The sequence below is a fragment of the Crocuta crocuta genome, unplaced genomic scaffold, assembly GCF_008692635.1.
Source record: "Crocuta crocuta isolate KB4526 unplaced genomic scaffold, BGI_CrCroc_1.0 scaffold282, whole genome shotgun sequence".
Lineage (NCBI taxonomy): Eukaryota > Metazoa > Chordata > Mammalia > Carnivora > Hyaenidae > Crocuta > Crocuta crocuta.
This window is the reverse complement of record NW_027529174.1, coordinates 5,225,160-5,249,756: the sequence shown is the minus strand read 5'-3', so window position 1 is coordinate 5,249,756 and position 24,597 is coordinate 5,225,160. Positions and strand designations below refer to the sequence as shown.

The window sequence follows — 24,597 nt, the reverse complement described above, 5'->3', positions numbered from 1 at the left end:
CTCTAGGTGGCTCAGAAATAAATAAATAAATAAATAAATAAATAAATAAATAAATAATAAATAAATAAATAAATAAATAATTGTAATAGTAATAGTAATAAGATATACATATATAGGGGCACCTGGGTGGCTCCATCAGTTAAGCATCCAACTCTTGATTTTGGCTCTGGTCATGATCTCACGGTTCATGGGTTCAAGACCCACATCGAGCTCCATGCTGACAGCACAGAACCTGCTAGGGATTCTCTTTCTCCTCCTCTCTATGCATCCCCCCCCTCAAAATAAATAAATAAACTTTTTTTTAAAAAAGATATATATATATAAAGTGATAAAGCAAATATAGTAAAATATTATGATCAGTAAATCTAGGTAAAGGTATACATGTGCTTATTACTCTATTCTTGCAAGTTTTCTGCAGGTTTGCAACTTTTCAAAATAAAAAGTAAAGGAAATCCCTCAGGCTGCTGTGCCATGAATAGTTTGGAGGGAGCAATCCAGAAGGTTGGTCCAGGCAAACAGAAAAGTGGCTTGGTCTAGGCACTTGACAATGGACATGAAGGGACACCCATGTGGTTGACATTTGTCTTGGAGGTGAAGGAATGGGCCTGCGGCATGAAAAGAGACAGAGCTATCAGATTTACACTTGTCACCATCACACAAGTCTACACATTGGTTCTTTCAGGTTGCTCTTTTAGCGTAATATTATCTTTCGATATATTACGATAAGCCTTAAAGTCACCATAAGCCTAAACGTAGTGTTATCATGAATGTAATTATTACTGACTACATACGAATAACTTATTCCCATTGCTGTAACAAATGTTCATGGAGGAAGTGTAACCACGGCTGGAGTCTGTGATTCGTCACACGAGGGGTGCCTGCGGGTGAGACCCGGGACTCCGTGTGGCTGGAAGCTTCCCACTGGCTCTGAGGCACTGTCAGGTTGGACAGCCACTGCTCCACGTGTGGTCTTGGCTTTGCAGTTCAGTCTCTGACTCTTGCTCCATTCGCCTCCCTCAGTGTTTTGCAGCAAACCTCCACTCTGGCTCGAGGGGGTTTATTAATCACTGTCCCAGTGACTGTCTGACAGACAAACAAACAAGATTATTCAAGACACTCCAAAGTCAAAGCAACGTGTGATGGCCTCACTTTCATGACAACTTTGAAACTATAGCTTCTGAAATCCTACCTGCTCCCTTCCAAGTCCTGCTCTTCAAATTTCAGATCCCTCACATTTTGTCTCAAGAACAGCAGCATGAGAAAACATTCTGCGGCATTTACAATTTAAATCATGTGACTTTGGCAGCCTTAAAAAACACTCCCAAATCAAGGGAAAACATTTCAGCAAGAAGACAAGTCTCACAATCGAACCAGTTGGAAATTCTAGACCCTGGTGAAAGGGTAACAGTGGAAAAACACACATTATCAACTTTCAAGCCTCTTTTGGCTCTAGGATACTTGAAAAAAATCACAAACACCAGATGAGGATAGATATCAAGCCCATTTTACACTGTCTTCCAGTAATCTTAAAATTATGTCTCCAGTTACTACCCTTAGATGATGGCTCCAAGGTCTGTGTATATCAAACAAACATGAAACTAAAATATCTCTCTGGGCATTCGTAAGCCCAAGTAGTTCTGAAGTTCAGCGTTAGCTCTTGTCCAAAAGGGTTCACAAGGGACATCTGGCTGGCTTAGTCCATAGACCATGCCACCCTTGATCTCAGGGGTTGTGAGTTCAAGCCCCATGCGGGGCATAGAGATTTCTTTAAAACAAAAACAAGTTTAATGAGTCCCTTGCAAAGATACTTACTACAATGTTGCTTATAATAGCAAGTAAGGAATCTATTCTTTAAATAAGTTATGATCTATCCATGTCTCTCCATGCTATAGAATTATATGCAATGAGTTTTTAGATGAAGTAGCACTGGTATACAAAGATCTTCAAGACGATTGAGTTGGAGGAGAGGCAAGATGCAGAATAACATTTAACAACACTTAAGTTTTAAATATCAAAAGTAAGCACACGTACATATTTACCTATCTACATGCATACATAAGTATGTTAATGCAAGAAAAGGTCTGGAAGGACCTTCCACAAATTTTCATTACTAGTTACCTTTGGGGAAGGAAACGCAGTTGGAAGAAAAGAGAAGGGGATCTTCAGTTTTTATCCTATTTTACTGGGTAGTTTTGAATTTTTAACTAGAATCATGATTTGTGTGTCACTTCTATAATTTTCAAAAACTACGTATGTAATGTATGTATGTAATATATAGAAGTAGGTATTGTATATATGTTAGGTATGTATGTTAGGTATGTTATGTATGTGCATATGTAAGGTATGCAGGTATGTAATGTACGTATGCATGTATGTATGTAATGTGTGTGTATGTATGTAATGTATATATGGACAATGAGCATTTACTACTTTTATTTTAAAAATAAGGCAAAGTTTTAAAAAAATTTTTAAAATGTTTATTTTTGAGAGAGAGAGAGAGAGGGAGGGAGAATGAGTGAGGGAGGGACAGAGAGAGAGGGAGACACAGAATCGGAAGCAGGCTCTAGGCGCTGAGCTGTCAGGACAGAGCCCGACGCAGGGCTTGAACTCGTGAAAAGTAAGATCACGACGTGAGTCAAAGCCGGACACTGAACCAACTGAGCCACCCAGGCGCCCTATGGCAAAGTATTTTTTAAAAGAAAAGATAAACACATCTGACTGGAGCTAGGGAAAGCAAGGGTGTTTCTGAATTTTTTTTAAAAAAAGCCCAGTAGAAGATCCCTAAATGGCTCAGAAAAGGGGCTGCAAAATCGCTACAGATTTGGAGCAGCTCGCTTGCCGGGCCAGTCTTCAAGGACGGACAGGAAGTGAAGCCATCACCATGGGCCCCTGTGACTGTCCCTTTAGGCCCAGGAGAGATCCTAGTATCTGTGAGTCGGGCCTGGGCAAGCCCCGCCAAGGCCCATCTGCGTGCCCGACAGCGGCCGGCAACTGCCAGACCCCTTGTCCTTTCCCAAGTGCAGAAACCACACTTAGGCAGAAAATGCTCACTTGTTTAGACACCAGCATCATGAACAGCTCCTTGGAGNCAAGAGCTCCTTGGAGGGGGGTGGGGGAGGGGGTGGAGGGAAGGGCAAAATCTGTACCAAAGCTGTTTACAGGCCAAGTTCTCCCAAAGTACAGGAATGATGAGTTGGTGATCTCAGCTCCTTCTGCCCTTTCTTTCACGGGTGGAGGGGGGTACCCAGAATAGCCGGCACGTACGCCCAGGCCCTGAGCTGCTGACTTTGTTGCCCTAAAGGAAGAGAAGATGTAAAACACCAACCTTACGTTCTCTGCCCTTTAGGCTTAAAATGCACTGGGTCAGGGGAAGGGGCATGCATTCCTTCTTGTAATAGTAGCTTCACTGTTAGTTAACCTGTTGGGGCCCACAAGGGTTCCTCATCTGCAAATGTGATTACAATCCCAGCTATGAGGAGCGCCTGGGTGGCTCAGCCAGTTAAGCATCTATCTGACTTTGGGTCAGGTCATGATCTCACGGTTCATGAGTTCAAGCCCCACATTGGACTCTGGGCTGACAGCTTGAAGCCTAGAGACTGCTTCAGATTCGGTGTCTCCCTCTCCTCTCTCTCTGCTCCTCTCCTGCTCACACTCTCTCTCTGTCTCAAAAATAATTATTTAAAAAATGAATAAATAAAATCTGAGCTATGGGTATCTTTTATTTATTAAAACAAAAGGTTTACATGGCAAGTGCGGAGGAGGGGGGAACAGTAACCTTAGAATTAAGCCACAGCAGGGGCACCTGGGTGGCTCGGTCGGGAAGTGTCCAACTTCAGCTCAGGTCATGTTCTTGCAGTTCATGGGTTCGAGCCCCGCATTGGTCCCTGTGCTGACAGCTCAGGGCCTGGAGCCTGCTTCAGATTCTGTGTCTCCCTCTCTCTCTCTGCCCCTCCTCTCCTCATGCTTTGTCTCTCCCTGCAAAAATAAATAAATGGTAAAAAAAAAAATTATAAAAAATAAAAAGAACTAGCCACATCAGATACCAAACACAAGGTAGCATCTCTCAGGGAGACCATCATACCTCAAAAGAATAAAAGAGTTAATCTAAATGGTGTTAGCATAGTCTCACTTCTTCTCTGAAATTAATCCAGGCAACTTCATTTTTCCTATTTTAAATATGTGCATAAGTGGGAGATTTGACTGGTACCATTGTGTTCAGCTAGTCCAGACCTATTCATGAGTTAATAATGACAAAATAGTCACTAATACTTTCTGAACACGTATAGCATCAAATGTATCGAATGCACTGAACTCAGAGGCAAGAGTTGTGTTATGTGCCGACATACTTCATTCAATCCTCATAACACTTAGACAGAAGTACTATTATTTTCCTCATCCCCATTTTACAGAGAAGGAAACTAAGATTGACCAAGAACACACCGCAGGTAAGTAGCAGAGCCTATATTCGAATTTATGGTAATTTGATTTCAAAGCCTGTGCTCTTAACTGCTGTATTGCTGAAGGAAAATCTATTCTTCAGATGAACAAAAGCGTGGCTCTAAACCCCCTCATCATTTGTACCTGGAATTCAAACCAGAACAGCAAGTTTTAGAAGTGCCAACCTCAGTTTTCCCATCCCTAGATGGGAATGATAAGACTAGACTCCATCTCACAGGGTTGTTGTGGGAACCCAAGGTGGTAACTCACGTAACGTGCTTAGCTTAGTACCTTGCACATAGCAATTGCTCAATAAATATGTAAGACAAATAACTAGTACTTGCAAAAGAGGACCCGTAGACACAGCAGCCGAATGGGTTTACCAGGCTAGCCAGCAAACTCTGTGCAGAAATAGGTCCAAGTCAGGGGACACTGAACAGAGAGAAGTCTTGATGAAGGACTAAAGAAGCCATGAGACTCAAGTTCACCTACTTGATGATTTTACTTACCCTGGAACCGCCCAGGCAGAACAGGCTGACTACTTTACCCTCCTTTCCATCCTCTGACCAACAGCGCCGTCTTAGGGAAATAGTTAAAATGAGCTCCACCGTATCTGAAAGTTGCTGAGAGAGCAGATCTGTAGTTCTCACAGCAACAACAACAAAATCACACTGGTACTGTTTGAGGTGGTGGATGTTAACGAAGGTAATGGCAGTAATCATTTTGCCACACACAAGTGTATCCTAGCATTACCTGGTGCACTTTATTTTTTTTAACATTTATTTTTGAGAGCCACAGAGAGACAAACCATGAGTGGGGGAGGGGAAGAGAGAGGGAGACACAGACTCTGAGCGGTCAGCACAGTCTGACCCAGGGACGGGCTGTTAAGATCATGACCTGAGCCGAAGTCGGACACTTAACCGACTGAGCCAACCAGGCGCCCTTTACCTGGTACACTTTAAATGGATACACTGTTATGTGTCATTTACATTTCAATAAAGCTAGGGGGGAAATCATCTCAGTGTGCTTGTCTAGTGGGGGTGGGGGCGGCAGGGAAGCCATCAAAGGGCAGCATTAAAGCCTGAAAGATGTTTGGGTAAGGAAATAAAAGAAGCTCTACCTTTCGAAGACCAGATTGGTAGTTTTCAAACTGTGTTCCAAGGAACCCTGCTTTCAGGGGTTCTAGAGATGTTTTCATTAGAATTTTCCTTTTTTTTTTTTTTTTGAGAGTGAGAGAGAAGACACAAGCGAGCAAGGAGCAGAGAGAGGGAGAGAGAGAGGGAGAATTTCATGAGGTGCAGAGAGAGAAGGAGAGGAAGAGAAAGAGTGTGGAGACTGGATCTGGGCCTGAGCTCACCCGGAGATTATGACCTAAGTCGAAGTCAGATACATCACTGACTGAGCTACCCAGCCGCCCCATTGGGATTTTACTTTTTAAATATAATGCATTTTAATAATCAACAGACATACTCAAGTGCATTATAAATCAAATTTAAATTCACTGGAGACATCCAACTAAATAAATCGGGAAGTTAACTTATTTTTTTAATTTATTTTTCATTATTATTTTTTAATGTTTTATTTATTTCTGAGAGAGAGAGAGAGTGACAGCGTGAGCAGGGGAAGTTCAGAGAGACAGGGAGATACAGAATCTGAAACAGGCTCCAGGCTCTGAGCTAGTTGTTAGCACAGAGCCCGTGGCGGGGCTCGAACCCATGAACTGTGAGATCATGACCTGAGCCAATGTCGGACGCTTAACCAACTGAGCCACCCAGGCACCCCCGTTAACTTATTTTTATAAAGATTTCAAAAATAAATCTCCCCCATTATCTTTCTTCACCAAAAAGAATCCTGGAATTAGCAAGACAGCTTTTTAAAAAACAAGAGAAGCAAAAGAAATTCTTATTTGTAATCGTACACCTGTGTGAACTTGGATTCTCCTAATCCTATGCAAGCAAAACAAAACTCAGAAAGCTGGGTGCTGGGACCATTAAAATACTGCCACTTTCAAAACACCAGGTACATCAAGTAGTCTCATTGTTCTCATCAACTTTGTAAAGCTAACTTGTAAAAGGAATGTAGACTAATAAAATGTGATATAAACTACTATATACACCCACAGTAAGGTTCTGCATAAGATTAGAGTTTTCAAAAAAGATCGGGCTACTAAATGGGGAGGGAGAAGTCCCACACACTAGACCCTCAGGTTTCAGCTCTACCCGGACTGCTAAGATCACCTGTTTCTCTTTCCCTGTGCAGACCCTGCAGCTCTGAGGTCCTGTCTGCAGGCAGAGGTGGGGACGAGATTTGGAGAGTGCAAGGGTCCACCTCACAACAGGGGCCCTGCTTCGATGCCCGAGCCCACCTCCGCCAGCCCCTCCTGCTTGACTCTGGATCACACCAGCTTGGAAAGCAAAGCAAACAAGTTTTGCTAAGAGCTCAGAGCTTCCGGTTCCTGTTAACCTGGAACTTCCTTTCTGCCTTGGCATTCTTCAGTTTACTCCATTTTTCAGTGAGATCCGTTCTTGACCTGACAGGAGGGAAAACACCAACAAGAAAGGATGGAGACAGACAGAAATTGTGAGGCCGGCCCCATCCCTCTGTAAAATTCCAGAAAGAGAACGGATATATGAAAAAGTGAAGACCTAGAAGAGAAGGCGTATGAGACAGATATGAGCCACAAAACTTTTCACTTTTGCATAAACATACACAAGACCATCTTCTAAAAGGCGCCTGGGTGGCTCAGTTGGTTAAGTGTCCGACTTCAGCTCAGGTCATGATCTCACGGTTCATGGGTTCGAGCCCCGTGTCGGACTCTGTGCTGACAGTCATTTCAGAGCCTGGAGCCTGCTTCAGATTCTGTATCTCCCTCACTCTCTGACCCTCCCCTGCTCACGCTGTCTCTCTCTCTCTCAGAAATAAAAACATTAAAAAAAAAATCTAGATTCATTTATAACTAAGAGAAGGGCCATTATTTTTATCACAATTTTCCAAATAAATGTGGTCACCCTCAAACCCTGCAACTTCAGGTTCATGATATTTCATATTATTTAGCCATTATACAAGTTAAGCCCACCTCCACCATAAAATCTCTGTATTGCAAAAGCGTTTCCTCACATATGGAGAAACATTGCAGGTTCGAGCAACAACACATCATTTCATGTTAGAGGAATGACAAGATAGACAGGTAATCCCTTAGAGCAGGTTGTTCATCTGAACTGTACTACCACCTCATCTATTTATGCTTCATGTGTTTAGATATCCAGAAGAGTTGGAGGCTTGTGAGTTTGGGTAACTTTCCAGTGCGATCTGAAAATTCTATCAGTCTCACATAAGACCAGCCGTAACTGACTGTTGAAGACCAGTCGTGGGTTCGTGGAAGTTCATTATTCTGTCCTACTTTTATACTTATGTAGGTTTTCTTGTAATCGCATTTAAATATATGTGTGTATTTATTTATCTGTATAATCTTTCCTCCTTGAAATCTATTTTAGAATAGGTCCTATCAGTCACCTTCATCTGAGTCTTAGTGTGGCAGAAGCCACACGCTGACCAGCCATGCCTAAGAAGACTAATCGTTATTTCTCCCTGTTCCCTTTGGCTCTGCGATGCCATTTTTCTTCTTGGACGTTCCTCTCACACCTCATTCTCTCATTCACAGCTCCTGTCCCCAAATGTCACTATAGACATTCCGTCCATACATCACTCCCTCATATGTCTAAATGGAGAAGAGAAAAATCCTGAGCCTGTTTGTAATTAAAGTTCTATCGTCCGTATCCAATAGTTGAGGGTCAGCAGACACGATTACAAATAAACGCCTCTAGAAAAATAATGTAAGACTGCCCCAAAATACAAAAGGGTTTCCCAGAAACTCTAAAACAAGAAATGAATCCCTACCCCCGTATCACCTTTGCAGAGGTCTTACAGTCGCTGTGCACAAAAATCAATAGCTTGCAAAGAATGTTCACCAAAATGTGAATAGCAGAAAAAGAGAGAACGGTATTTTTTCCCTTGGGCAAAATCATAAGGATTAAAATTACGCCTTGTCGCCTTAGCTGGCTTACTGTGGGGCACTCTCTTATTTTCCAAATATGAAAGGAGACGACAGACGTTTCACTTAACTCTTTATTATCAGCTCCTCGGTGATGCCATATTTTTTCCGTTCTTCTTTTCCTGTTCTTCCCTTCCTGCTTTGTAACATTAACAAGCTACACAGGACCAGGAGTCAACTGTCCTCTGCACTCCGGGCTTTGGTTCGTCTCCTGTAGCTCCCGCCTGATGTCAAGTGCTTGCTTTCACTCTACGGCCTCTCCTAGGCGCAAAGCTTCAGACGTGAAAACAACACTCTTCTGTCTTCGAAGAGATGTTTTTCATCTCTCCTTTGACCCTGCCAATACCTTGTTTTCCATTGTGTCATCTTGCAGAAGAGTGAGAGCCTGTTTAACTAAAGCCTCGATGTGGAGTCGACACAGCTGTTGTCAGGTTTAGGGTTTGTTTGCGATTAACAAAAACCCATGGACAAATAATGTATATAAAATAAAAGCAGACAAACAGTAATGATTTTGAGAAAATTCAGGGGTATTTGTAGGCCGTTCCCACTAGAGGGCACTAGACCCTGCGCTATGGTCTCCACCACCTCTAGGACCCTGGGCCTTCCTCACCTCGTGGTGCCCCTCACCCCTCACTGCCCATAATTCTAAAAAGCTATTCTGCATACATAACAAGGTCCAGATGGAACTGAGACCTTCTCGGTTGGAGAAAATGGGAATTCCTCAAATAGCGCTTGCACCCTCTCTGCAGATGGAACTCAGGCCCATCTTGCGAGTGTTCAGACCCTGCCTCAAAATAGGAGTGCTGACGCCTGGGTGGACTCAAGGGCTCTGGAGAGAGTCATACCTGAGCCTGAGAAATTCTAAGTGTGGGGAAGTGTGGAGGTACCAGGGGTCCATAAACAATGAGCAATATATATCATATCCTGCTCATAATCCCCACGGTACACACCTACCATACTTCCCAGCAGCTTTCCGCTCCTCACGGTCCGGCTCTAACTTACAGGCTCGGGAAAACTGAGGTCTAGATTTATCTGAAGTCACTTGTAAGAAGCCTCTCTTGGCGTCTAGACCAACACCACCATCCCTCCCGGGTAGGAGGAGATCCAGTAACGACAACCTTGAATGCGTGCGGCTCATTTTCTTCCAGCCAGAATAGCAGATGCAGGCCGACCCCGGGAAGTGGCTTATCTGTCAGTGTAGCACGTGCCTGCGTGGGTGTCCTCCTGGCCGGACCGCCAGGAACACAACTGTGGCTGAACGAATCGTGTTTAATGCCCACAGAGCAAGGCCACACATGGGGTGGAAGCATGGGGCACTCACTAACAGCGTGTAGAAAGACCTAGCGGGCTTGGAGCTTTGGTTGGTAATTTGGGGGAGGGCCCAAGGAATAGGGGTTTGCTCTGGAATGAGTGCTGGCAGGAAGTGAGGATCACTCTTTGATGGGGTATTACAGTAAATCTCACCTAGGACAGATGAGGGCAAACCTGAAATTGTCACTTGAGGGACGCCTGGGTGGCTCAGTTGGTTAAGTGACCGACTTCAGCTCAGGTCATGATCTTGCGGTTCGTGGGTTCGAGCCCTGTGTCGGGTTCTGTGCTGGCAGCTCAGAGCCTGGAGCCTGTTTCTGATTCTGTGTCTCCCTCTCTCTCTGCCCCTCCCCCACTCATGTTCTGTCTCTGTCTCAAAGTTGAATAAAAACTATATTTAAAAAAGACAAAACTAAAGCTGTCGCTTGTAAAGCAGTGGCAGTGACTCAGACTTTGGTGGGAGAAAAGAATGTTTGATAGGTTGTGGTTGGAATGGCCTTGTTTTTGCCTGTGCTTAGATAAAATTGTGATGTGGTCTTATTTTGTGTGTCACTTCATCATGGTCTGAGGTTGGTGTTTTGTGACATTGTGTATGTCCAACCAGAAAACACGGTGGCCCAGCTGGAGAGCCAGGTCAGCTCCTAGCAACATCCAAGATGTAGCTGCCGCAAGCCAGCGCCTGCCTGTCAGGGCTGTTTTTCTTGTTCTCAGCTCTGTTCAGTCTTGTCTTTGATGTCTGCAAGATGTGGTTAGATAAAACGAAGTAGTACAACATGGTACCCCAGAACTTCTTAATTATTTAAACTAACAGGGGCTCCTGGGTGGCTCAGTCTGTTAAGCATCTGACTTCAGCTCAGGTCATGATCTCACAGTTCATGGGCTCAAGCCCCATGTCGGGCTCTGTGCTGGCAGCTCAGAGCCTGGAGCCTGCTTCCCAATCTGTGTTTCCCTCTCTCTCTGCTCCTCTCCCACTCTGTTCTGTCTCTCTCTCTCAAAAATAAACATTAAAAAAGAATTTATACTAGCAATGATATGCTTTCCATTGTTTTCAGCAGTTGCGTTTTTATCTGCCCTAGAGACCTGTGGAGAAGGGCTCCTTTGCAAGTATCATTCATTAGCATCCTAACCCCAACATTATGGCCAACATCTTAGGTGGCAGATCTCTAGTACCATCCAAATGGGATGGCACAGTTGGGACTTGAACTCAGATTTTGTAGCGTTTGATCCCCAGCTTCCCCCACGTTCTGCCGAGGGCACCAACTAGTGACCAACCCGCATGAGAGAGTGGAGCGGATTGCAAGCCCAGTAGGGCTCTCCACACTACCACTGAATCAAGCCTAACATTCTCGTGTCAGAGATCAGGACAATAACAAGAATGGCAAAGCATCTGTAGGCTGTACATGGGCCAGAGGCACCTGTGAGGTTCCCTGGGGCTCATCTAACCCTGGAGGGCAAATGCAGCGTGGGGCAGGTGCACAGTGAGACGCAGGCTAGAAGCTAAGCGGTGATGTTGGGTCTTAACCTTATCCCCGTCCTCTATCTCCTGAGAGCCACACCCCCTATTCTACAGTCTGCACATTCCCACTTGAAGGCAGATTCTGAAGTCAGTTTGTTCCTCATAAACTTTTAGACTCCTCAGAGGACATAACTGAGGGAACAGGTCAATCAACGGGCCCCCAGGAGGGGGGGTCCCCTCCACAGCCTTCACCCCTACTTCCGCTCAAAGTCCAGATCAGCACAGACGACCGATTTAGGCTGGCAACGCATACTTATTTTTATTCTCTGGGCTGTGGGGTTGCAGAGATGGGAAAATATGCAGAAGCAACTTCTTTTCAGAGTTTTCCCAAACCATTTATTCTGGGGGTGGGGATGAATGAGTCTTCACACAGCTTTTATAACCCATTAAAAATATTTTTCGGTGTGCCTGGGTGGGTCAGTCGGTTGAGCGTCCGGCTCCACACTGACAGAGCAGAGCCAGCTTGGAATTCCCCCTCCCTCTCTGTTTCTGCCCCTTCCCCACCCAGGCTCTCTTTCTCTCTTAAAATAAATAAACTTTAAAAAAAGATATTTTTCTACCCCTTGGCATGGGAAACTGGGAATTCTCACCTGGAGATGAGCTCTTTAGTTAAGAGACTCCTCTTGCTGTGGGAGGGAAGAAGGGCTCACTCTTAAATTGTTTGTGTGCTTATTTTCGGTTATCCCAGCACAGAATGTTCCCTCGGATAAGGTGGATTAAAAGCCTCTTTCATGCAAAATACAGTTGAGTTGGATCACAGGAGGCCTTGGTTAAATACATAGAGATGGTGGTTTCCACTACTAAATAATTTTGCCTCTTGCCAAGTCAAATCTACATCTGTTTTCTTCTCCAAGCTCCCTGCTATAAGATTTCAACCCACAACACAAGCGTCCCAGTTTCTCACGGAGCTTCTGTGGAATTCCACACTGCTTTTGTAGAACCTGTATGCTCACTTGTGAAGGTGCGGCCAGGTAACTTACAACACGGATATGCTACGCCAGGGTTGTTAATAAAAACTTCATCATGAATGACCATGTGAGAAATGAGCACAAAATTGAGAATCCTTTTTACAACATTTAATGTCGTTTCTGACTCTGGGCTCTCACAACCAAAATGGAGATTTTAATTTGTGTATAAGCTCCTAATGTGCTTTGTTCAAAGCACTTTTAAAACAGAAGGGAGCTCGGGGTGCATGGGTGGCTCAGTCGGTCTAGTATCCAACTCTTGATGTCGGCTCATGTCATGATCTTGGAGTCATGGGATCGAGCCCCATGTCGGGCTCCACACTGAACACGAAGCCCTGCTTGGAATTTTCTCTCTTCCCCTCTCTCTGCCCTTCCCCTGCTTGTGCTCGCTCTCAAAATAAGTAAACATTAAAAAAAATAATAAAACATAAAGGAACTCAAAAAAGGGAACACAGGTTGATAAGTCAGTAAAGTCATTGGTCACATGGCTTAGAAACTCTCCTGCCCTGACGGGTTTTGCTAAGGGGGGACAGGCTCCAATTATTTGGTAATGACATAAAGGGATAGCTTTTCTTATTCATAAAATCCTGTTAAGACTTTTGAAATTCTGGCTCTTGTGACATGAAATTAAGAGGCAAAATGCTGAAGCCCATTGCTGCAACATAACAGATTTACATGCTGCTTTTAAAAGGTGTTGTCCCTCCCTCGAAGGAGCGGGCAGAGAGGGCAGAGAGGAACGTGGGACTCCCAGAAGGGGACCCTGGGGAGAGAGGAACCAGCCTGCCTCATCTAACCGCCCATCTGCTCCCGGAGACCGAGGCCCACAGCCAAACGGTGCTCAGTTGTGAATTCCCCTCACACACAATACTTCCACAATTTAAATCTCTTGTCCACAAATTTTTTTTTTTCTGAGGTTAAGAAATGAGAAAGGAGACCCTGTTTCCCCCTCCCCTCCCCCCTCCCAACACATGTAACAGGTGCTAAATGATGGCTTCATTAGAAATCGCTCCACTGGGGGCATCTCTAGGACGGGTCTAAGTGGCTTGTTTTTAGTACTGTCCCCACAATCACCATCTTCCCTAGGGGGTGGGGGTAGGGGTGGAGAATGACTTAGCAAGTATTTTTATCTTCACGTAAATAGAAGGTAAAGGAAGACTTCTTTCTCTGTTAAAGGTGATTTAGGTCTCGAAGTACAGAAATGGAGGATAATTGAGAACACTCCTCCCTCCGCAGAAACTGGGTCCCCCTGGCAGTGACCGCCTACCCTAGAGACGCCATCTAACAGACGGCCAAAACCAGGCCTAGAAAAGAAAAAGCCTTTCCTGAGGTCTTCCCTTCCCACAGCCTCCATGGAGGATACAGGTGGCCTTCCCACAAGCCGCTGTTCCACCTCAGTCACATTCAGCTGACATGACCCGCGAGAAGATGGGTGGAACTGAGGACTCAACGGCACATGTCCCACTCGTGGTCTGTGGGTTTGTATTTCCCGCAATTGGGGCCCAGGCAAATGTATGCAGATGACAAGCTGCTGCCCACACACGGTCCCCTGAAGCGACTGGGGGGTGGGGGGATGATGACAAAGCCTTGAGCTTTTTAACAGCAACCTTGAGTCTGGGCTGGAGGCCACATGCTGCCCCCACTCTGGCAGGCCAGTGTAGGGAGTGGTGTGCACCCCATGGTGGGTCGGGGGAGGGGGGTGCAGCTCAGAAACTACCTAGAGGTCCAGGGCTGGCTGTCAACACAACATGGAGGGAGGGCCACACTCCCCACTCCTGCCTAGAAGCCAGATGCTGGGAACTACTTCCTTACACCCGGAATGGATCTTTCCTTTCCTAACTGGGAAAGGACGTGTTTAGATGCAGAGTCCCAGCTAAGGAATTCACTGTGATGCCTAATACACCTAAGGTACCTGCCCCTACTTCTCCGCACCCACTGATATCCTCAATTTGCTATTCCCCAAATACAGGCTTCTGGATTAGTTCTGTTGATCTTTTTTACTCGGCGAAAGGGGTGAGTTACCTCCAGAACCTTGACAGTAGCACTGCCTTTGTATGTCACTGGGACCGGAATGTTCTATACATTGCCACCGCTTCAAAATGAAGTTTGGAATGATTAGCCAGACAGGAGACTTGCCAATAACTCACATTTTATAAAAAGGATTTTAAGTACCATGTGTGTAACATTACCAAGATATAATTCTCTAGGGAGGGAGTTCCTATTTTATTTATTTATTTTTTTGCAAACAATTTTAGAGGCAGGGTGTTAAACTGATTGAAATTTCACAAGATTGACATTATTGCTTAAAGTGCTTGACTTGGTTACAAAAAAAAAAATTAAGATATGGATCATTTTAAATAAAAACTAAACTGGTTTCTTTAGCAACAAAGTGAAATGAATGCCACACAAATACAGTAACTATTTTGGTTACAAAGAAATGGAAGCCCAAAATAAATTAATGTAATACTGGAAAACAGAAATTTAATTAGGCAGAAAAGTAGGAAATAATTTTCCCTGACCCATGCCATTTACATGAGTTAATCACAATAGTGCCGATAAATGCCTTGACCATATAATAGCAAATGAGGGCAAAACATTTAGTGCACAATATTTTAATACACGTGAATATACAAAGTTGGTCAAAATGCAATGTTTAAAGATAAAATCCATCTGTAATAAAGCTACACTCCAATATCTAAAATAAGCCCTAAGCTCCAGTTAGAACATAGTTCATTGTTAGGCATGCCCATGAAATTAAGCCTGTCCATGAAAATAAATGCATAGGGACCACTCTCCTGTCATTTTTTCCCCCCATTTCATCTGAAATCCAAAATATACCAGGTTGTAAACCCCAAGAGGACTGGCTTCCGAGTGAAACCGACACCCTCTTCCGTTGTTCCTTGGCTCTCTCAGAACCAGCCCACTTCGTGCCGCCCTGGAAGGAAAATCGCATCCAGGTAACAGGGCTGGATGTCAGCATTCTGCCAAAAAGTGACTTTTAAACAGATGCCTTTTGAGCAAACTGTACCATAATCTAAATGCTCGGCCAGTAAGCAGCCAATAAAGCAAATATGTCTTCTCTTCTCTAGGTCTAAACCACTGGCACTTACTTTAAAAACCCTGCAGCGGTTAAAAGAAATATAGCAGGCCTGCTCACTGCTGCTGGAGAAGGACCCACCAAAACTCTGCCACTTGAGGGAATATCGCTGAGCCTTTGTGCTCGCCCTGACCTCAGAATGGTCTCACAGACCTCACACTGTTCCCTGCTTTGCACAACGAACAAGGGGCGGAAGATAAAGTGTTCACACGCCACTGTCTTTACATAAAGTGAAATGACTCCGGGGAAAGGTAGCTGCCTTGTGTTTGTTTCATTTACTGAAGAGGAAAGAAATTACCAGATAGCTCTAAGTTTAAAAAGCTGATGGAGTGCCGGTGGGTAAGTGTGTTTTGGTCTTTCTCCAAGCTTCTTTTCCTGCATCACACAACCATTTTCTTGCCTTTGCATTTCATCTTCCATACTTGTTCTTATTCCTAAACGCTATCCATGAATTCGGAATTTTAACTGTGACCCTTTAGGCTACTTCTGTTAAGTCACTGGGAAAAACTCTTTACACATACAGACAAAAAATAAAAAGAAAAAAAACCAAAATAAAACAAAACAAACCAGTACTGAATCTATGACAGCATTTAGATATTACCTCTGCAGGCTTCCAACTGAAACTTTCTTTTTCTAATAAATTAGCTTCAAGAGTCATTCCAAAGATAATTTTAATAGTTTTTCTTATGAATCAGTTCCAAATATATTAGATATGAGCCTTTTTTTTTTTTTTTTTTTTAACTTTGCAACCTGCAGTCAAATATATGGGTGATATATAGTAAACAGTTCCTCGGATCAGTTGCCTTCAACTGCAAAGTGTCTCTCCTTAAAAACGGAATAAATACTCACCTTCCAGGTAGGTGATTACTGCATATGTTTCATGGAGGAAAAAAAAAGACAAAATATTTATAAATATGAATTTGCCTCTAAATAAGGCAAGGTATATTTTCATCACTTGTATAAAATAACGTGAAGATCACCCTGTTTTTGTCTTCTCCAGTGAAAAGTAAAACATTTCACTTCAAGCATGAACGAATGAAGTGTTGGCATGCTTATCTAAATTCTGAGCAAGAAACAGTTCAAGATATCTTAAAGACAGAGATCCAGTTTTCATCTAGATAAAGTGCTATGCTCTTAATTGTTACAAAATGGCAGCTAACATGTCCGGTTTCAATTTTAGTTCACATTATGCCAAACATTTGCATGTTCATTCGCCGATTTATTAGGTAACAAAATAATATGTTCACAGTATCTTATAGTGTATGGAAGTCAACTGACCTCTCAAAGGAAGCCGAGATCTAGGACTCATAGTATCTGTAAGAATCCAAAAACCAGCTCAACAGCAAAACACCAAATTGACCCTTTTAATAAAAGGTACCAATACTCAAGTGATCTAATAAATACATACATAACAAAGTGAAAAAAGTAAAAGTAACTATAGTGAGATGAGGTTCTTCCAAAAAACTGTCTTGTCAAGCTTTCTAGGAGTCTGCGCCAAAGAAACGTCGCCATCTTGTTCATTCCTCCGCCCACCCACGACCACTTCCTTTGACCCACCTTCACAGCCAGCTGACTCCAGTAATCCCTCTAGGGAAGGTTCCATATTAGTCCCGGAACTCGCCAGCGCCTCAGTAAACAGACTGAAATGTTAAAAGGTGAACGGCTATACAATGCGGCCAATGGCGGTGAAGGTGCGGTGTCTGGGTCCTTCCTGATAGAGGAGGAAGTGGGTACTGACTGGCTAAGGAGAGCTGTGCCGGAAGCAGTCGCCTCGGCACCTCGGCCCTGCAGCCACAGACTGCAGAACGCCAGCAGGACTGGAAAGGTACCTTGGAAAGCTTAGCAGCGCCAGATAAAGGACAGATACAACTCACAGGACCTTACGGAAGTAGAGCATCACTAAAAACAAATGGAGTGGAGTTATTTTCCTGAAACTTGGTTTTGGTAGAAAGATAAGAAAGGTAACTTTTCACTGTCCACAAAAGCTTCCTCCTCTGGGTTCTGCCAGCCCTGAGCTCTGTGTCTTCTTGGCCTCTGGGATCCTACCGGCCAGGCGAGCACAGCCCCAGGCAGGCGCTAGCCACGTCAGCAGCTTCTCTCCACTCCGTTCCGCCTGGAGGATGATCTTAGTATTGAGGTTACTCACTTTTAAACGTTTTCACTTACACAGACTTAAAGCTATAGCTGCAGCCCTAACAGGTGAACTTCTGCCCAATTCTGTCCTTGTGTCAGAAAAGAGGCAGAGAAGCTACAAATGGGTAGCTGTGCTTCCGGGGGCAAGTTAAAGGAATGCATTGACATGAGATCCCGGAAGCCACTTAGGACATTTAGCAGAGACCCAAAACAGACTGTGGACATTCTCGTAGGAAATGTCACTCTAATTCAGCCAGACAGCGCTGGTGGCGTAGCGTTTACCCAATCCTAAAATTAGCAACTGTTACTCATATAAATCTTACTACAATCTGATTGCAGTTAACTCTACCTCAGACTAAAATAAAACCACAAGTAGTGCTGCATGTAAAAAACCAAAGGGAGAGAAAGTCTAACACAGCCAGACCATTAGACTTGGCGTAGTGCCACGGGCAGGCCACGGGGGAGGCAAGTCTGCAGAGAAACCAGGGAATAGTGCTGTGAGCGTGTCCCCCCGTGGGAATTAGTCCCACAGTTCTTCAAGTCATTCTCTTGACTGATAGAATAAAATATATCCAGATTCTGAATTTTTTGATATATCTGATGTCAGGCCATAGAATTCTTCAATAGCTTGGGCATCTATTTTCTGCAATAGAAGAGAGAGAACACAATGCAACTGCTTAATGTGAGGACTGAGAGAAGGGAAGAAAAACAAATGGAATGAACAAGAAGACCTAAGCAATGTGGTTACCAAATCAAACTGGGAACTTGAGGCAAATGGGTAACTCCATAGACCTGACAAGGGGGCATGATTACATATGCTGCAAATCATCGAGAAGGAAAGCCATCCTTCACTCTATCAGGCAGACACATATGGGAAAGCTTTGAAGCGGTCAGGACTTCTGTCTTTCAAACTGGGGGGTCTGGGGAATAACCTTAATTCTTTCAGGTCATGAGATTTCATTCCCGTTACTACCACCCTCTGAGCTAAAATGGACCTTGTCTGAGTGTGGAACTGTCTCCAGCTAGTATTCCTTTACAAGAAAATCAATATATGGAACACTTGAGTGTAATATCAAGATTTCCATCACACAAGAAGAATTTAGTATAATGAAAGAGTGCTAACAGAGCTTTTTATTAAGTTTATTATTTGGATCTGTGCTGACAGCTCAGAGCCTAGAGCCTGCTTCGGATTCTGTGTCTCCCTCTCTCTCTGCCCCTCCCTTGCTTACACCCTGTCTGTATTTCTCTCAAAAATAAACATTAAAAAAATTTTGTAAACTAAAATAAAAAGTTTATTTGGTCTGTATCAGAGAGGGCTTTAGTCACAGTGGAAAACGGAACTTACATATACATATGATTTTTAGAGGACAAAGCGATAGATCCCATATCTATAGCTGATCAGTTAACAAAAACGCAGTACTAATGAGTCCCCACTCACACCTCTTTCTCCCTTTCTATAGAGAATAAAGAACTTAGTATTGAGAGAAATGTAAATGGTTTTGAAGCCAGGTTATGGGAAAACAAGCCTATTTTAGGAAATGTCCATACCTACACATTCCCCCCAAACACAGCTGCAACCCCATTATAGAGTAATCTGCATACCAACCTCTACAATGTCATCATCAAACAAAAGCCAGAAGCCGTGACTCTTCACAATGGTAATATAATGCCCACGATTAGGACCACTGGAAAAGAACAAACACAAGTTAACAAGTTAACACTTACTTCTTTAAAAAAAACTAGGTAGTTCTTTCTAAGCAGTGATCTAGCAGAACCACCTCTCTCATCAGGAGACAGAACTGGTATAGGTCACATCTATATCCACATTTATTCAGCCACAGTTTATGGGGAAAGACCATGTGGTGCTGCTGTGCTGGGCATAAAGGAATCTTTGGCAAAGATGCAAAAATGCCGGGCTTCTAAAGACCCACGGTCCGGTGGGGAAAGCAGATATTCAGATTCAACAAATATAAATGAATAATTACGGTGTACTTACCATGTGCCAGACTGTCTTCTGGCTGTCAGACAAAAAAAGCAGTGAAGAAAACAAAGTCCCCACTTTCTTGGGGTGAGGACTGGAGAGGCACTGAACACACTAAAATAGGTTTCTAGGTATAATAAGTGCCACGAAGGGGTGCTGGGTGGCTCAGTCAGGTAAGCGTCTGACTCCTGATTTCGGCTCAGGTCATGATCTCACAGTTCATGAGTTTGAGCTCCGCATCGGGCTCTGCACTGACAGTCAATGCAGAGCCTGCTTGGGATTCTCTCTCTCCTTCTGTCTCTGCCCCTACCTCCTCCCTTACTTGCTCTCTCTCAAATTAAATAAACAAACCTAAAAAAAAAAAAGTGCCATGAAAAATACAGCAGAGTAATAGCATGGGGAGTGGCAGAGGGAAGTACTATTTGATATAAAGGGGTGACAGAGCAGAAGGAACTTTCCTTGAAAGCCGTGGGTGATGGCGACAAGCCATGTGACCATGTGATGGAAGTTCAGAGCAAGTGCAAAGGTACTGGGCATGGGTGGGAAGGGCTCCTGCAGTGTTCACTGAAGAGCAAGGAAGCCACAGCCCGGTGAGCCAGGGGGAGGGGGGCAAGGCGGCCACAGAGGCGGGGCATGGGGGATCTTGCTTCAGATTTTGGACTCTGCTGTGAGTCCGCCAGGAAGACACTGGGAACTTTGCGGAGTGACATCATCTAAGTTTTAGACCTATGTTAAAGTATAGTGTAGAATAACAAGTGCTAAAATGAAAAGGTACGTATCATGTAATATGGAAAAAAATGGAACTACACAGCGGTTACTACTAGTTAGATTTGCACAACTGAGGGAATTTAACCCTAAATCTAGAGTTCTGTTTCGTTGTTTCAGTGCACCATTAAAATTCAAACCCCAAATTTACCTTTTTTTAAAAAAAAAAAAGTGCTATTAAGGAATCTCTATGCCCAACGTGGGGCTCCAACTCACAACCCACAGATCAAGAGTCACATGCTGTACAGACTGAACCAGCCGGATGCCCCTATTTGCTTTCTTTAGATACAAGATGACCCACACGAAGTGCTCCTGCCTTTCTTCAATGCCATCCAGCCACTCTCTCCCCCTCCCTGAGCTCCGGCCCACTGGTTTCTGGTTTTCGCATACCACTTCTTCACATGGAGCGCATGTGCCCTTGTGAGACTCTGTCTGAAATGATCCTCCCCCAACGTGGGCCTTCCTGGCTCAGTTCATCCCTTAGGCCTCAGCCCCAAATGTCCCCTCGGTAGCTACTCTTCACCGATCACCCTCCCTGAAGAGGAACCTCCCACTGCTCTCTCTCAGCGCCCAGTCTGTTCCTCACAGCACCCATCAAACTCGTAAGTTACCTCCTAGTGGTTTTGTTTATGTGCTGGAGGGTGGTATGCTTACTTGTTAATTATCTACGTTTCCCACTAGAGGCTCAGCCTCATGAGAACAGGGCCCACGTGTCCTTGTCACTAGTGTACCTTCAGCCTCTGCTACAAACCCAAGAAACAAGGGTTCAAGGAATATCTGCAGTAGAAACGAGTGAATGAGACCGCACCGGCTGGGTCTGTGGCCCAGCAGGTCCTGGTGTGGATGAGGAAGAGCTCAGCTCCCTGACCTCTGAGCTCCCCAGTGCCCACAGCCCAAAGCCACCTGGTCCCCATGCGCAAGGCCAGCCCTGCTCCGTGTATGAGGACAGTGCTATCTCTAGTGGGGAAGAATTTAATGAATGCTAGTGAGTAGCACGTGTTCGCCCTTGCTGCCAGGGCCGCTCTGACCTTGCACCCTCATTACAGAAAGTCACTATTCCAGAACCCAGCCTCCACCTGTCCTTCAGGTCCCCTACATGGGCCGCTGCCTTACCCTCACCAGTGCTCCGGAGACTAGTCACCACCCACAGAGATCCATACTGGAAATGTGTATGTGCTTCTGAGCACTTCTGTCTCCCCATCACCTGCCCACATCAGCCCGCTGCCCACCTCGGCCGCAATGCCCTCTGGGTACCAGGCTCTGCCGGCTCTAAGACCTTCCAATTCCTGCCATGGGGTCCCACCCAGCATTCACAGCTAGTTTCTGGATCACCAGCCTCTGTGTTCTTTAGAAGAATAACTGGTAGTACTCCTCTTCAGGAAAACCACAGAGCTGGCTTATAACCAAGCAATCCACAGAACACTGAGGACGTAACCAAGTATCCTGTGACTTCAAGTCCGCTCTGCAGGGGACAAATAAGGTGGCTCAGAGGCAAAGCATCCGCCGTAGTGCAGGGGGGAAGTAAATCGGTCCACTCCTCTGCATGGACCATGCAGCCTCCACTGGTGTGTGCACCAAAATCCAATCCACGCAGATGGAGAAGAAAATACGCCCACTTGGTGACACACCCCCATCTAAAATCCAGAAGGGCAGGGGAACGACAGGACACAAAGCCGTCCCAGCTGTGAGCAAAGGATAACAAACAGGTGTATTTTCAATGGACTTTTTCCACGCATGTATCGACAGCTATGGAATAAAAGAATATCTGCTCAAAGGACTTTCAGCAAAACACTTTTCCTCTCCACATCTAGGAGCCTTCGCTCTTATTCATTTTCCCGGTTGGGGAAGGACTCAAAACTGCATAGAGAATATTTTCAGGAGTCCCTTTTGGATTTATTCTGAGATGACAAATAAGAGCTTGGAAGCCACTCTCAGAAGTCCCATCACTCCGGAGTCTCGCAGCCCAGGAAAGGCACGGCCGGCTCTACCTCGGCACCCCTCTCGCGTGCGCACCCCGCCTTTCCGCCTGCCCTCACCTGCCACAGTGAACCACCACGGCGACCAGGTCGTACATGCGGTCCAGGTTCACGGCGTCGCTGGAGGTGTTGAAGAGCCGCAGCTCCAGCGGGAAGACCACCCGGTAAGACAGCTTGGTGTACCTGTGCAGCTGCTCCATGTACTTGAAGCGCTTTAGGTGCAGAGCCAAAATCATGGGCAGCTTTTTTACTCGCATCCTAAGAAACCACGAAATAGAAAAGAAGTTGTACCCGCCGAGAGCTGTCAGGGGGACAGAACACACTGTTGGCATACAAGCGGAGAGCAGGAGGGGTCCAACGGACTTCAACCCAGCAAGTAACCACACCGGCCGCAAGAATAAAAGGGTGCTTGCGCCCGTACAGCTGACTTCACCCGCTCGCTCGGCTAACCGGGCACGGCCAGCAGAAGGGGGCAGGAGCAGCTCCCTGTTTCTCTGTAGCCAAAGGAGACAGTCCTGGAGTTTTGCACCAATACGAAGACAGTGTGCGCTTGCTCTCCATTACTGCCCCCTGCCTTCCAGGAAGGACCACTATTTGGGCAACGACACCCCCTGCACCCCGCCTGGAGATTATGGAGAGGAGGGGTGATGACTTTCGAGAAAAAGGAAGCTGGGAAGAGGACAAGCAGGTGGCTGTGCTGTGGACTTCCAGGGTCTGAGGGCCACGGGGCGCCGCAGACACCGCACCGCGGGCCATCAGGAAACCTAGCACGCTGGGTTCCTGCTCGCTCACTCCGTGTCGGTCCTTCCCCTTGTCGAGCTCTTGGCTTCCCCATCTATGAAATGTAGGGGCTGGTTTATGGGTCACCCTTCCCAAACTGGGCTTGTGGAACACCGCAGATGTTAGCAGAGGCGGGGTTCCTGGCGCCAAGTTTGGACAGCACTACTTCCTATTTCCAAGTTCCTCCCTGCGCACTGGCAGGTAGGCTTTGAGACATCCTGCGATGAAGGAACTGCTCTCTTTTGTTTGATGCCGCATTTCTCAAATGCCCATGAACACAGAAATCTGTTTTTCCCTAGCTGACCGTTAATATTGCTTGGTAAAAAAAAAAAACCACTCATAAAAACAATAATTTATGGAGACAACTCTGCTAGATAGAGGATCTCTGGTCCCCTTCCAGGACCCCCTTTCTAGGAATGCCTGAGTCAGGGTCAATGCCATGGAGCATGCCTACACTTTCAATGCATATTATTTGAAAAGGACAAATTTGAGGAGATTATCGTTCAGGAATCAACTGAGGTAAAACCCTGCTCATAAAAATGAGCAAAATAACGTCTGCAGAAACGTAAGAATCATGGGAAGCCCCGTATTTTACAGGAACACACAATATTTTAATGAGCACGCCTTCATGCCACCTAGGAAAGCCTGGGTTGGCCTTGGGCAGAGATTGTAAGGACAGGGAGATATGAGTTCCCCTGAACTCGCAGAGGTTAACCGGCTAGCACTCGACCCCCATCTGCCACAATAAAAAACCTTTTGTAAGTTGTGATGGAGCAAGGAAAGATGTGCACGACTAGGGGGAAGGGCAGAGGAGGCTGGGCAGAGAAACGACTTCGACCTCAGGCTGAGACCCCTGAAGGTTTTAGGTGGCGGTAATGAGCTTCTGTGAGTTATTCAGAATATTCACAACTGTGGGCAAGGTAAATTTAACTCACAGTAAGGCTTCACAGGATAATTAAAATGTCAAGTTTCTTGACTTGGGTGGGGGGGGGGGGCAGATAACAGAGAATCACTGATTATCACACATTGTCCAGGGGCTGTAACTGGCTGGTGCTGGTAAAAAAAAAAAAAAAAAAAAAAGGCAGTTCAATGGATCCTGGATCCTGTATCAATTCAGGATGTGATACTTCTTATCACCTATCCATGCAATTGATGTGTTATTGATTTCCTCATGTTTCCATATTAAATGATTAACTTTTTAAACCTCTTGTGCCTCTAAAGAAGTTCCAATAAGAAGTAAAAATATTAATAGATATCTACTATGTGTTACTACGCTAAATCCTTTTTATAGTTTGTCTTTAATCCCAAGAAAATATTAATTACATCTGACCACAACTCATTTACCCAGCACAGTATCTGATACACAGCACACGATAAACATTTGTGGAACGAATGAACAAACCGATGATCGGACAGTCAGACAAATGGACAAGTTTCCAAGCAGGCATTCTTATCCTTGTTTACCCAGAGAGGAAGGCAACTGACTTCTTCAAAGCTACTTGGCCATGAGCCCACAGAACGGGGATTCAAAATCAGGTACGGGTCCTCCCCTCAGTACAAAGCCACCCTCTGGGCTGAATCCTTTACACAC

General features: G+C 45.0%; 1 protein-coding gene across 1 annotated transcript in view; it reads right to left on the bottom strand.

Moving 5' to 3' along the window:
* Positions 1-14,406: 14,406 nt before the first annotated feature.
* The window catches only part of USP46 (ubiquitin specific peptidase 46), a 33,236-nt gene continuing 23,045 nt past the window's right edge, over positions 14,407-24,597 (bottom strand). Inside the window, exons 5-7 of the mRNA XM_077757782.1 lie at positions 22,287-22,484; positions 19,111-19,189; positions 14,407-18,147 (exon numbers count right to left, since the gene is read on the bottom strand). Coding sequence (XP_077613908.1) covers positions 18,046-18,147; positions 19,111-19,189; positions 22,287-22,484 — 379 coding nt within the window. The 3' untranslated portion in view covers positions 14,407-18,045. The remainder of the gene's footprint in view (positions 18,148-19,110; positions 19,190-22,286; positions 22,485-24,597) is intronic.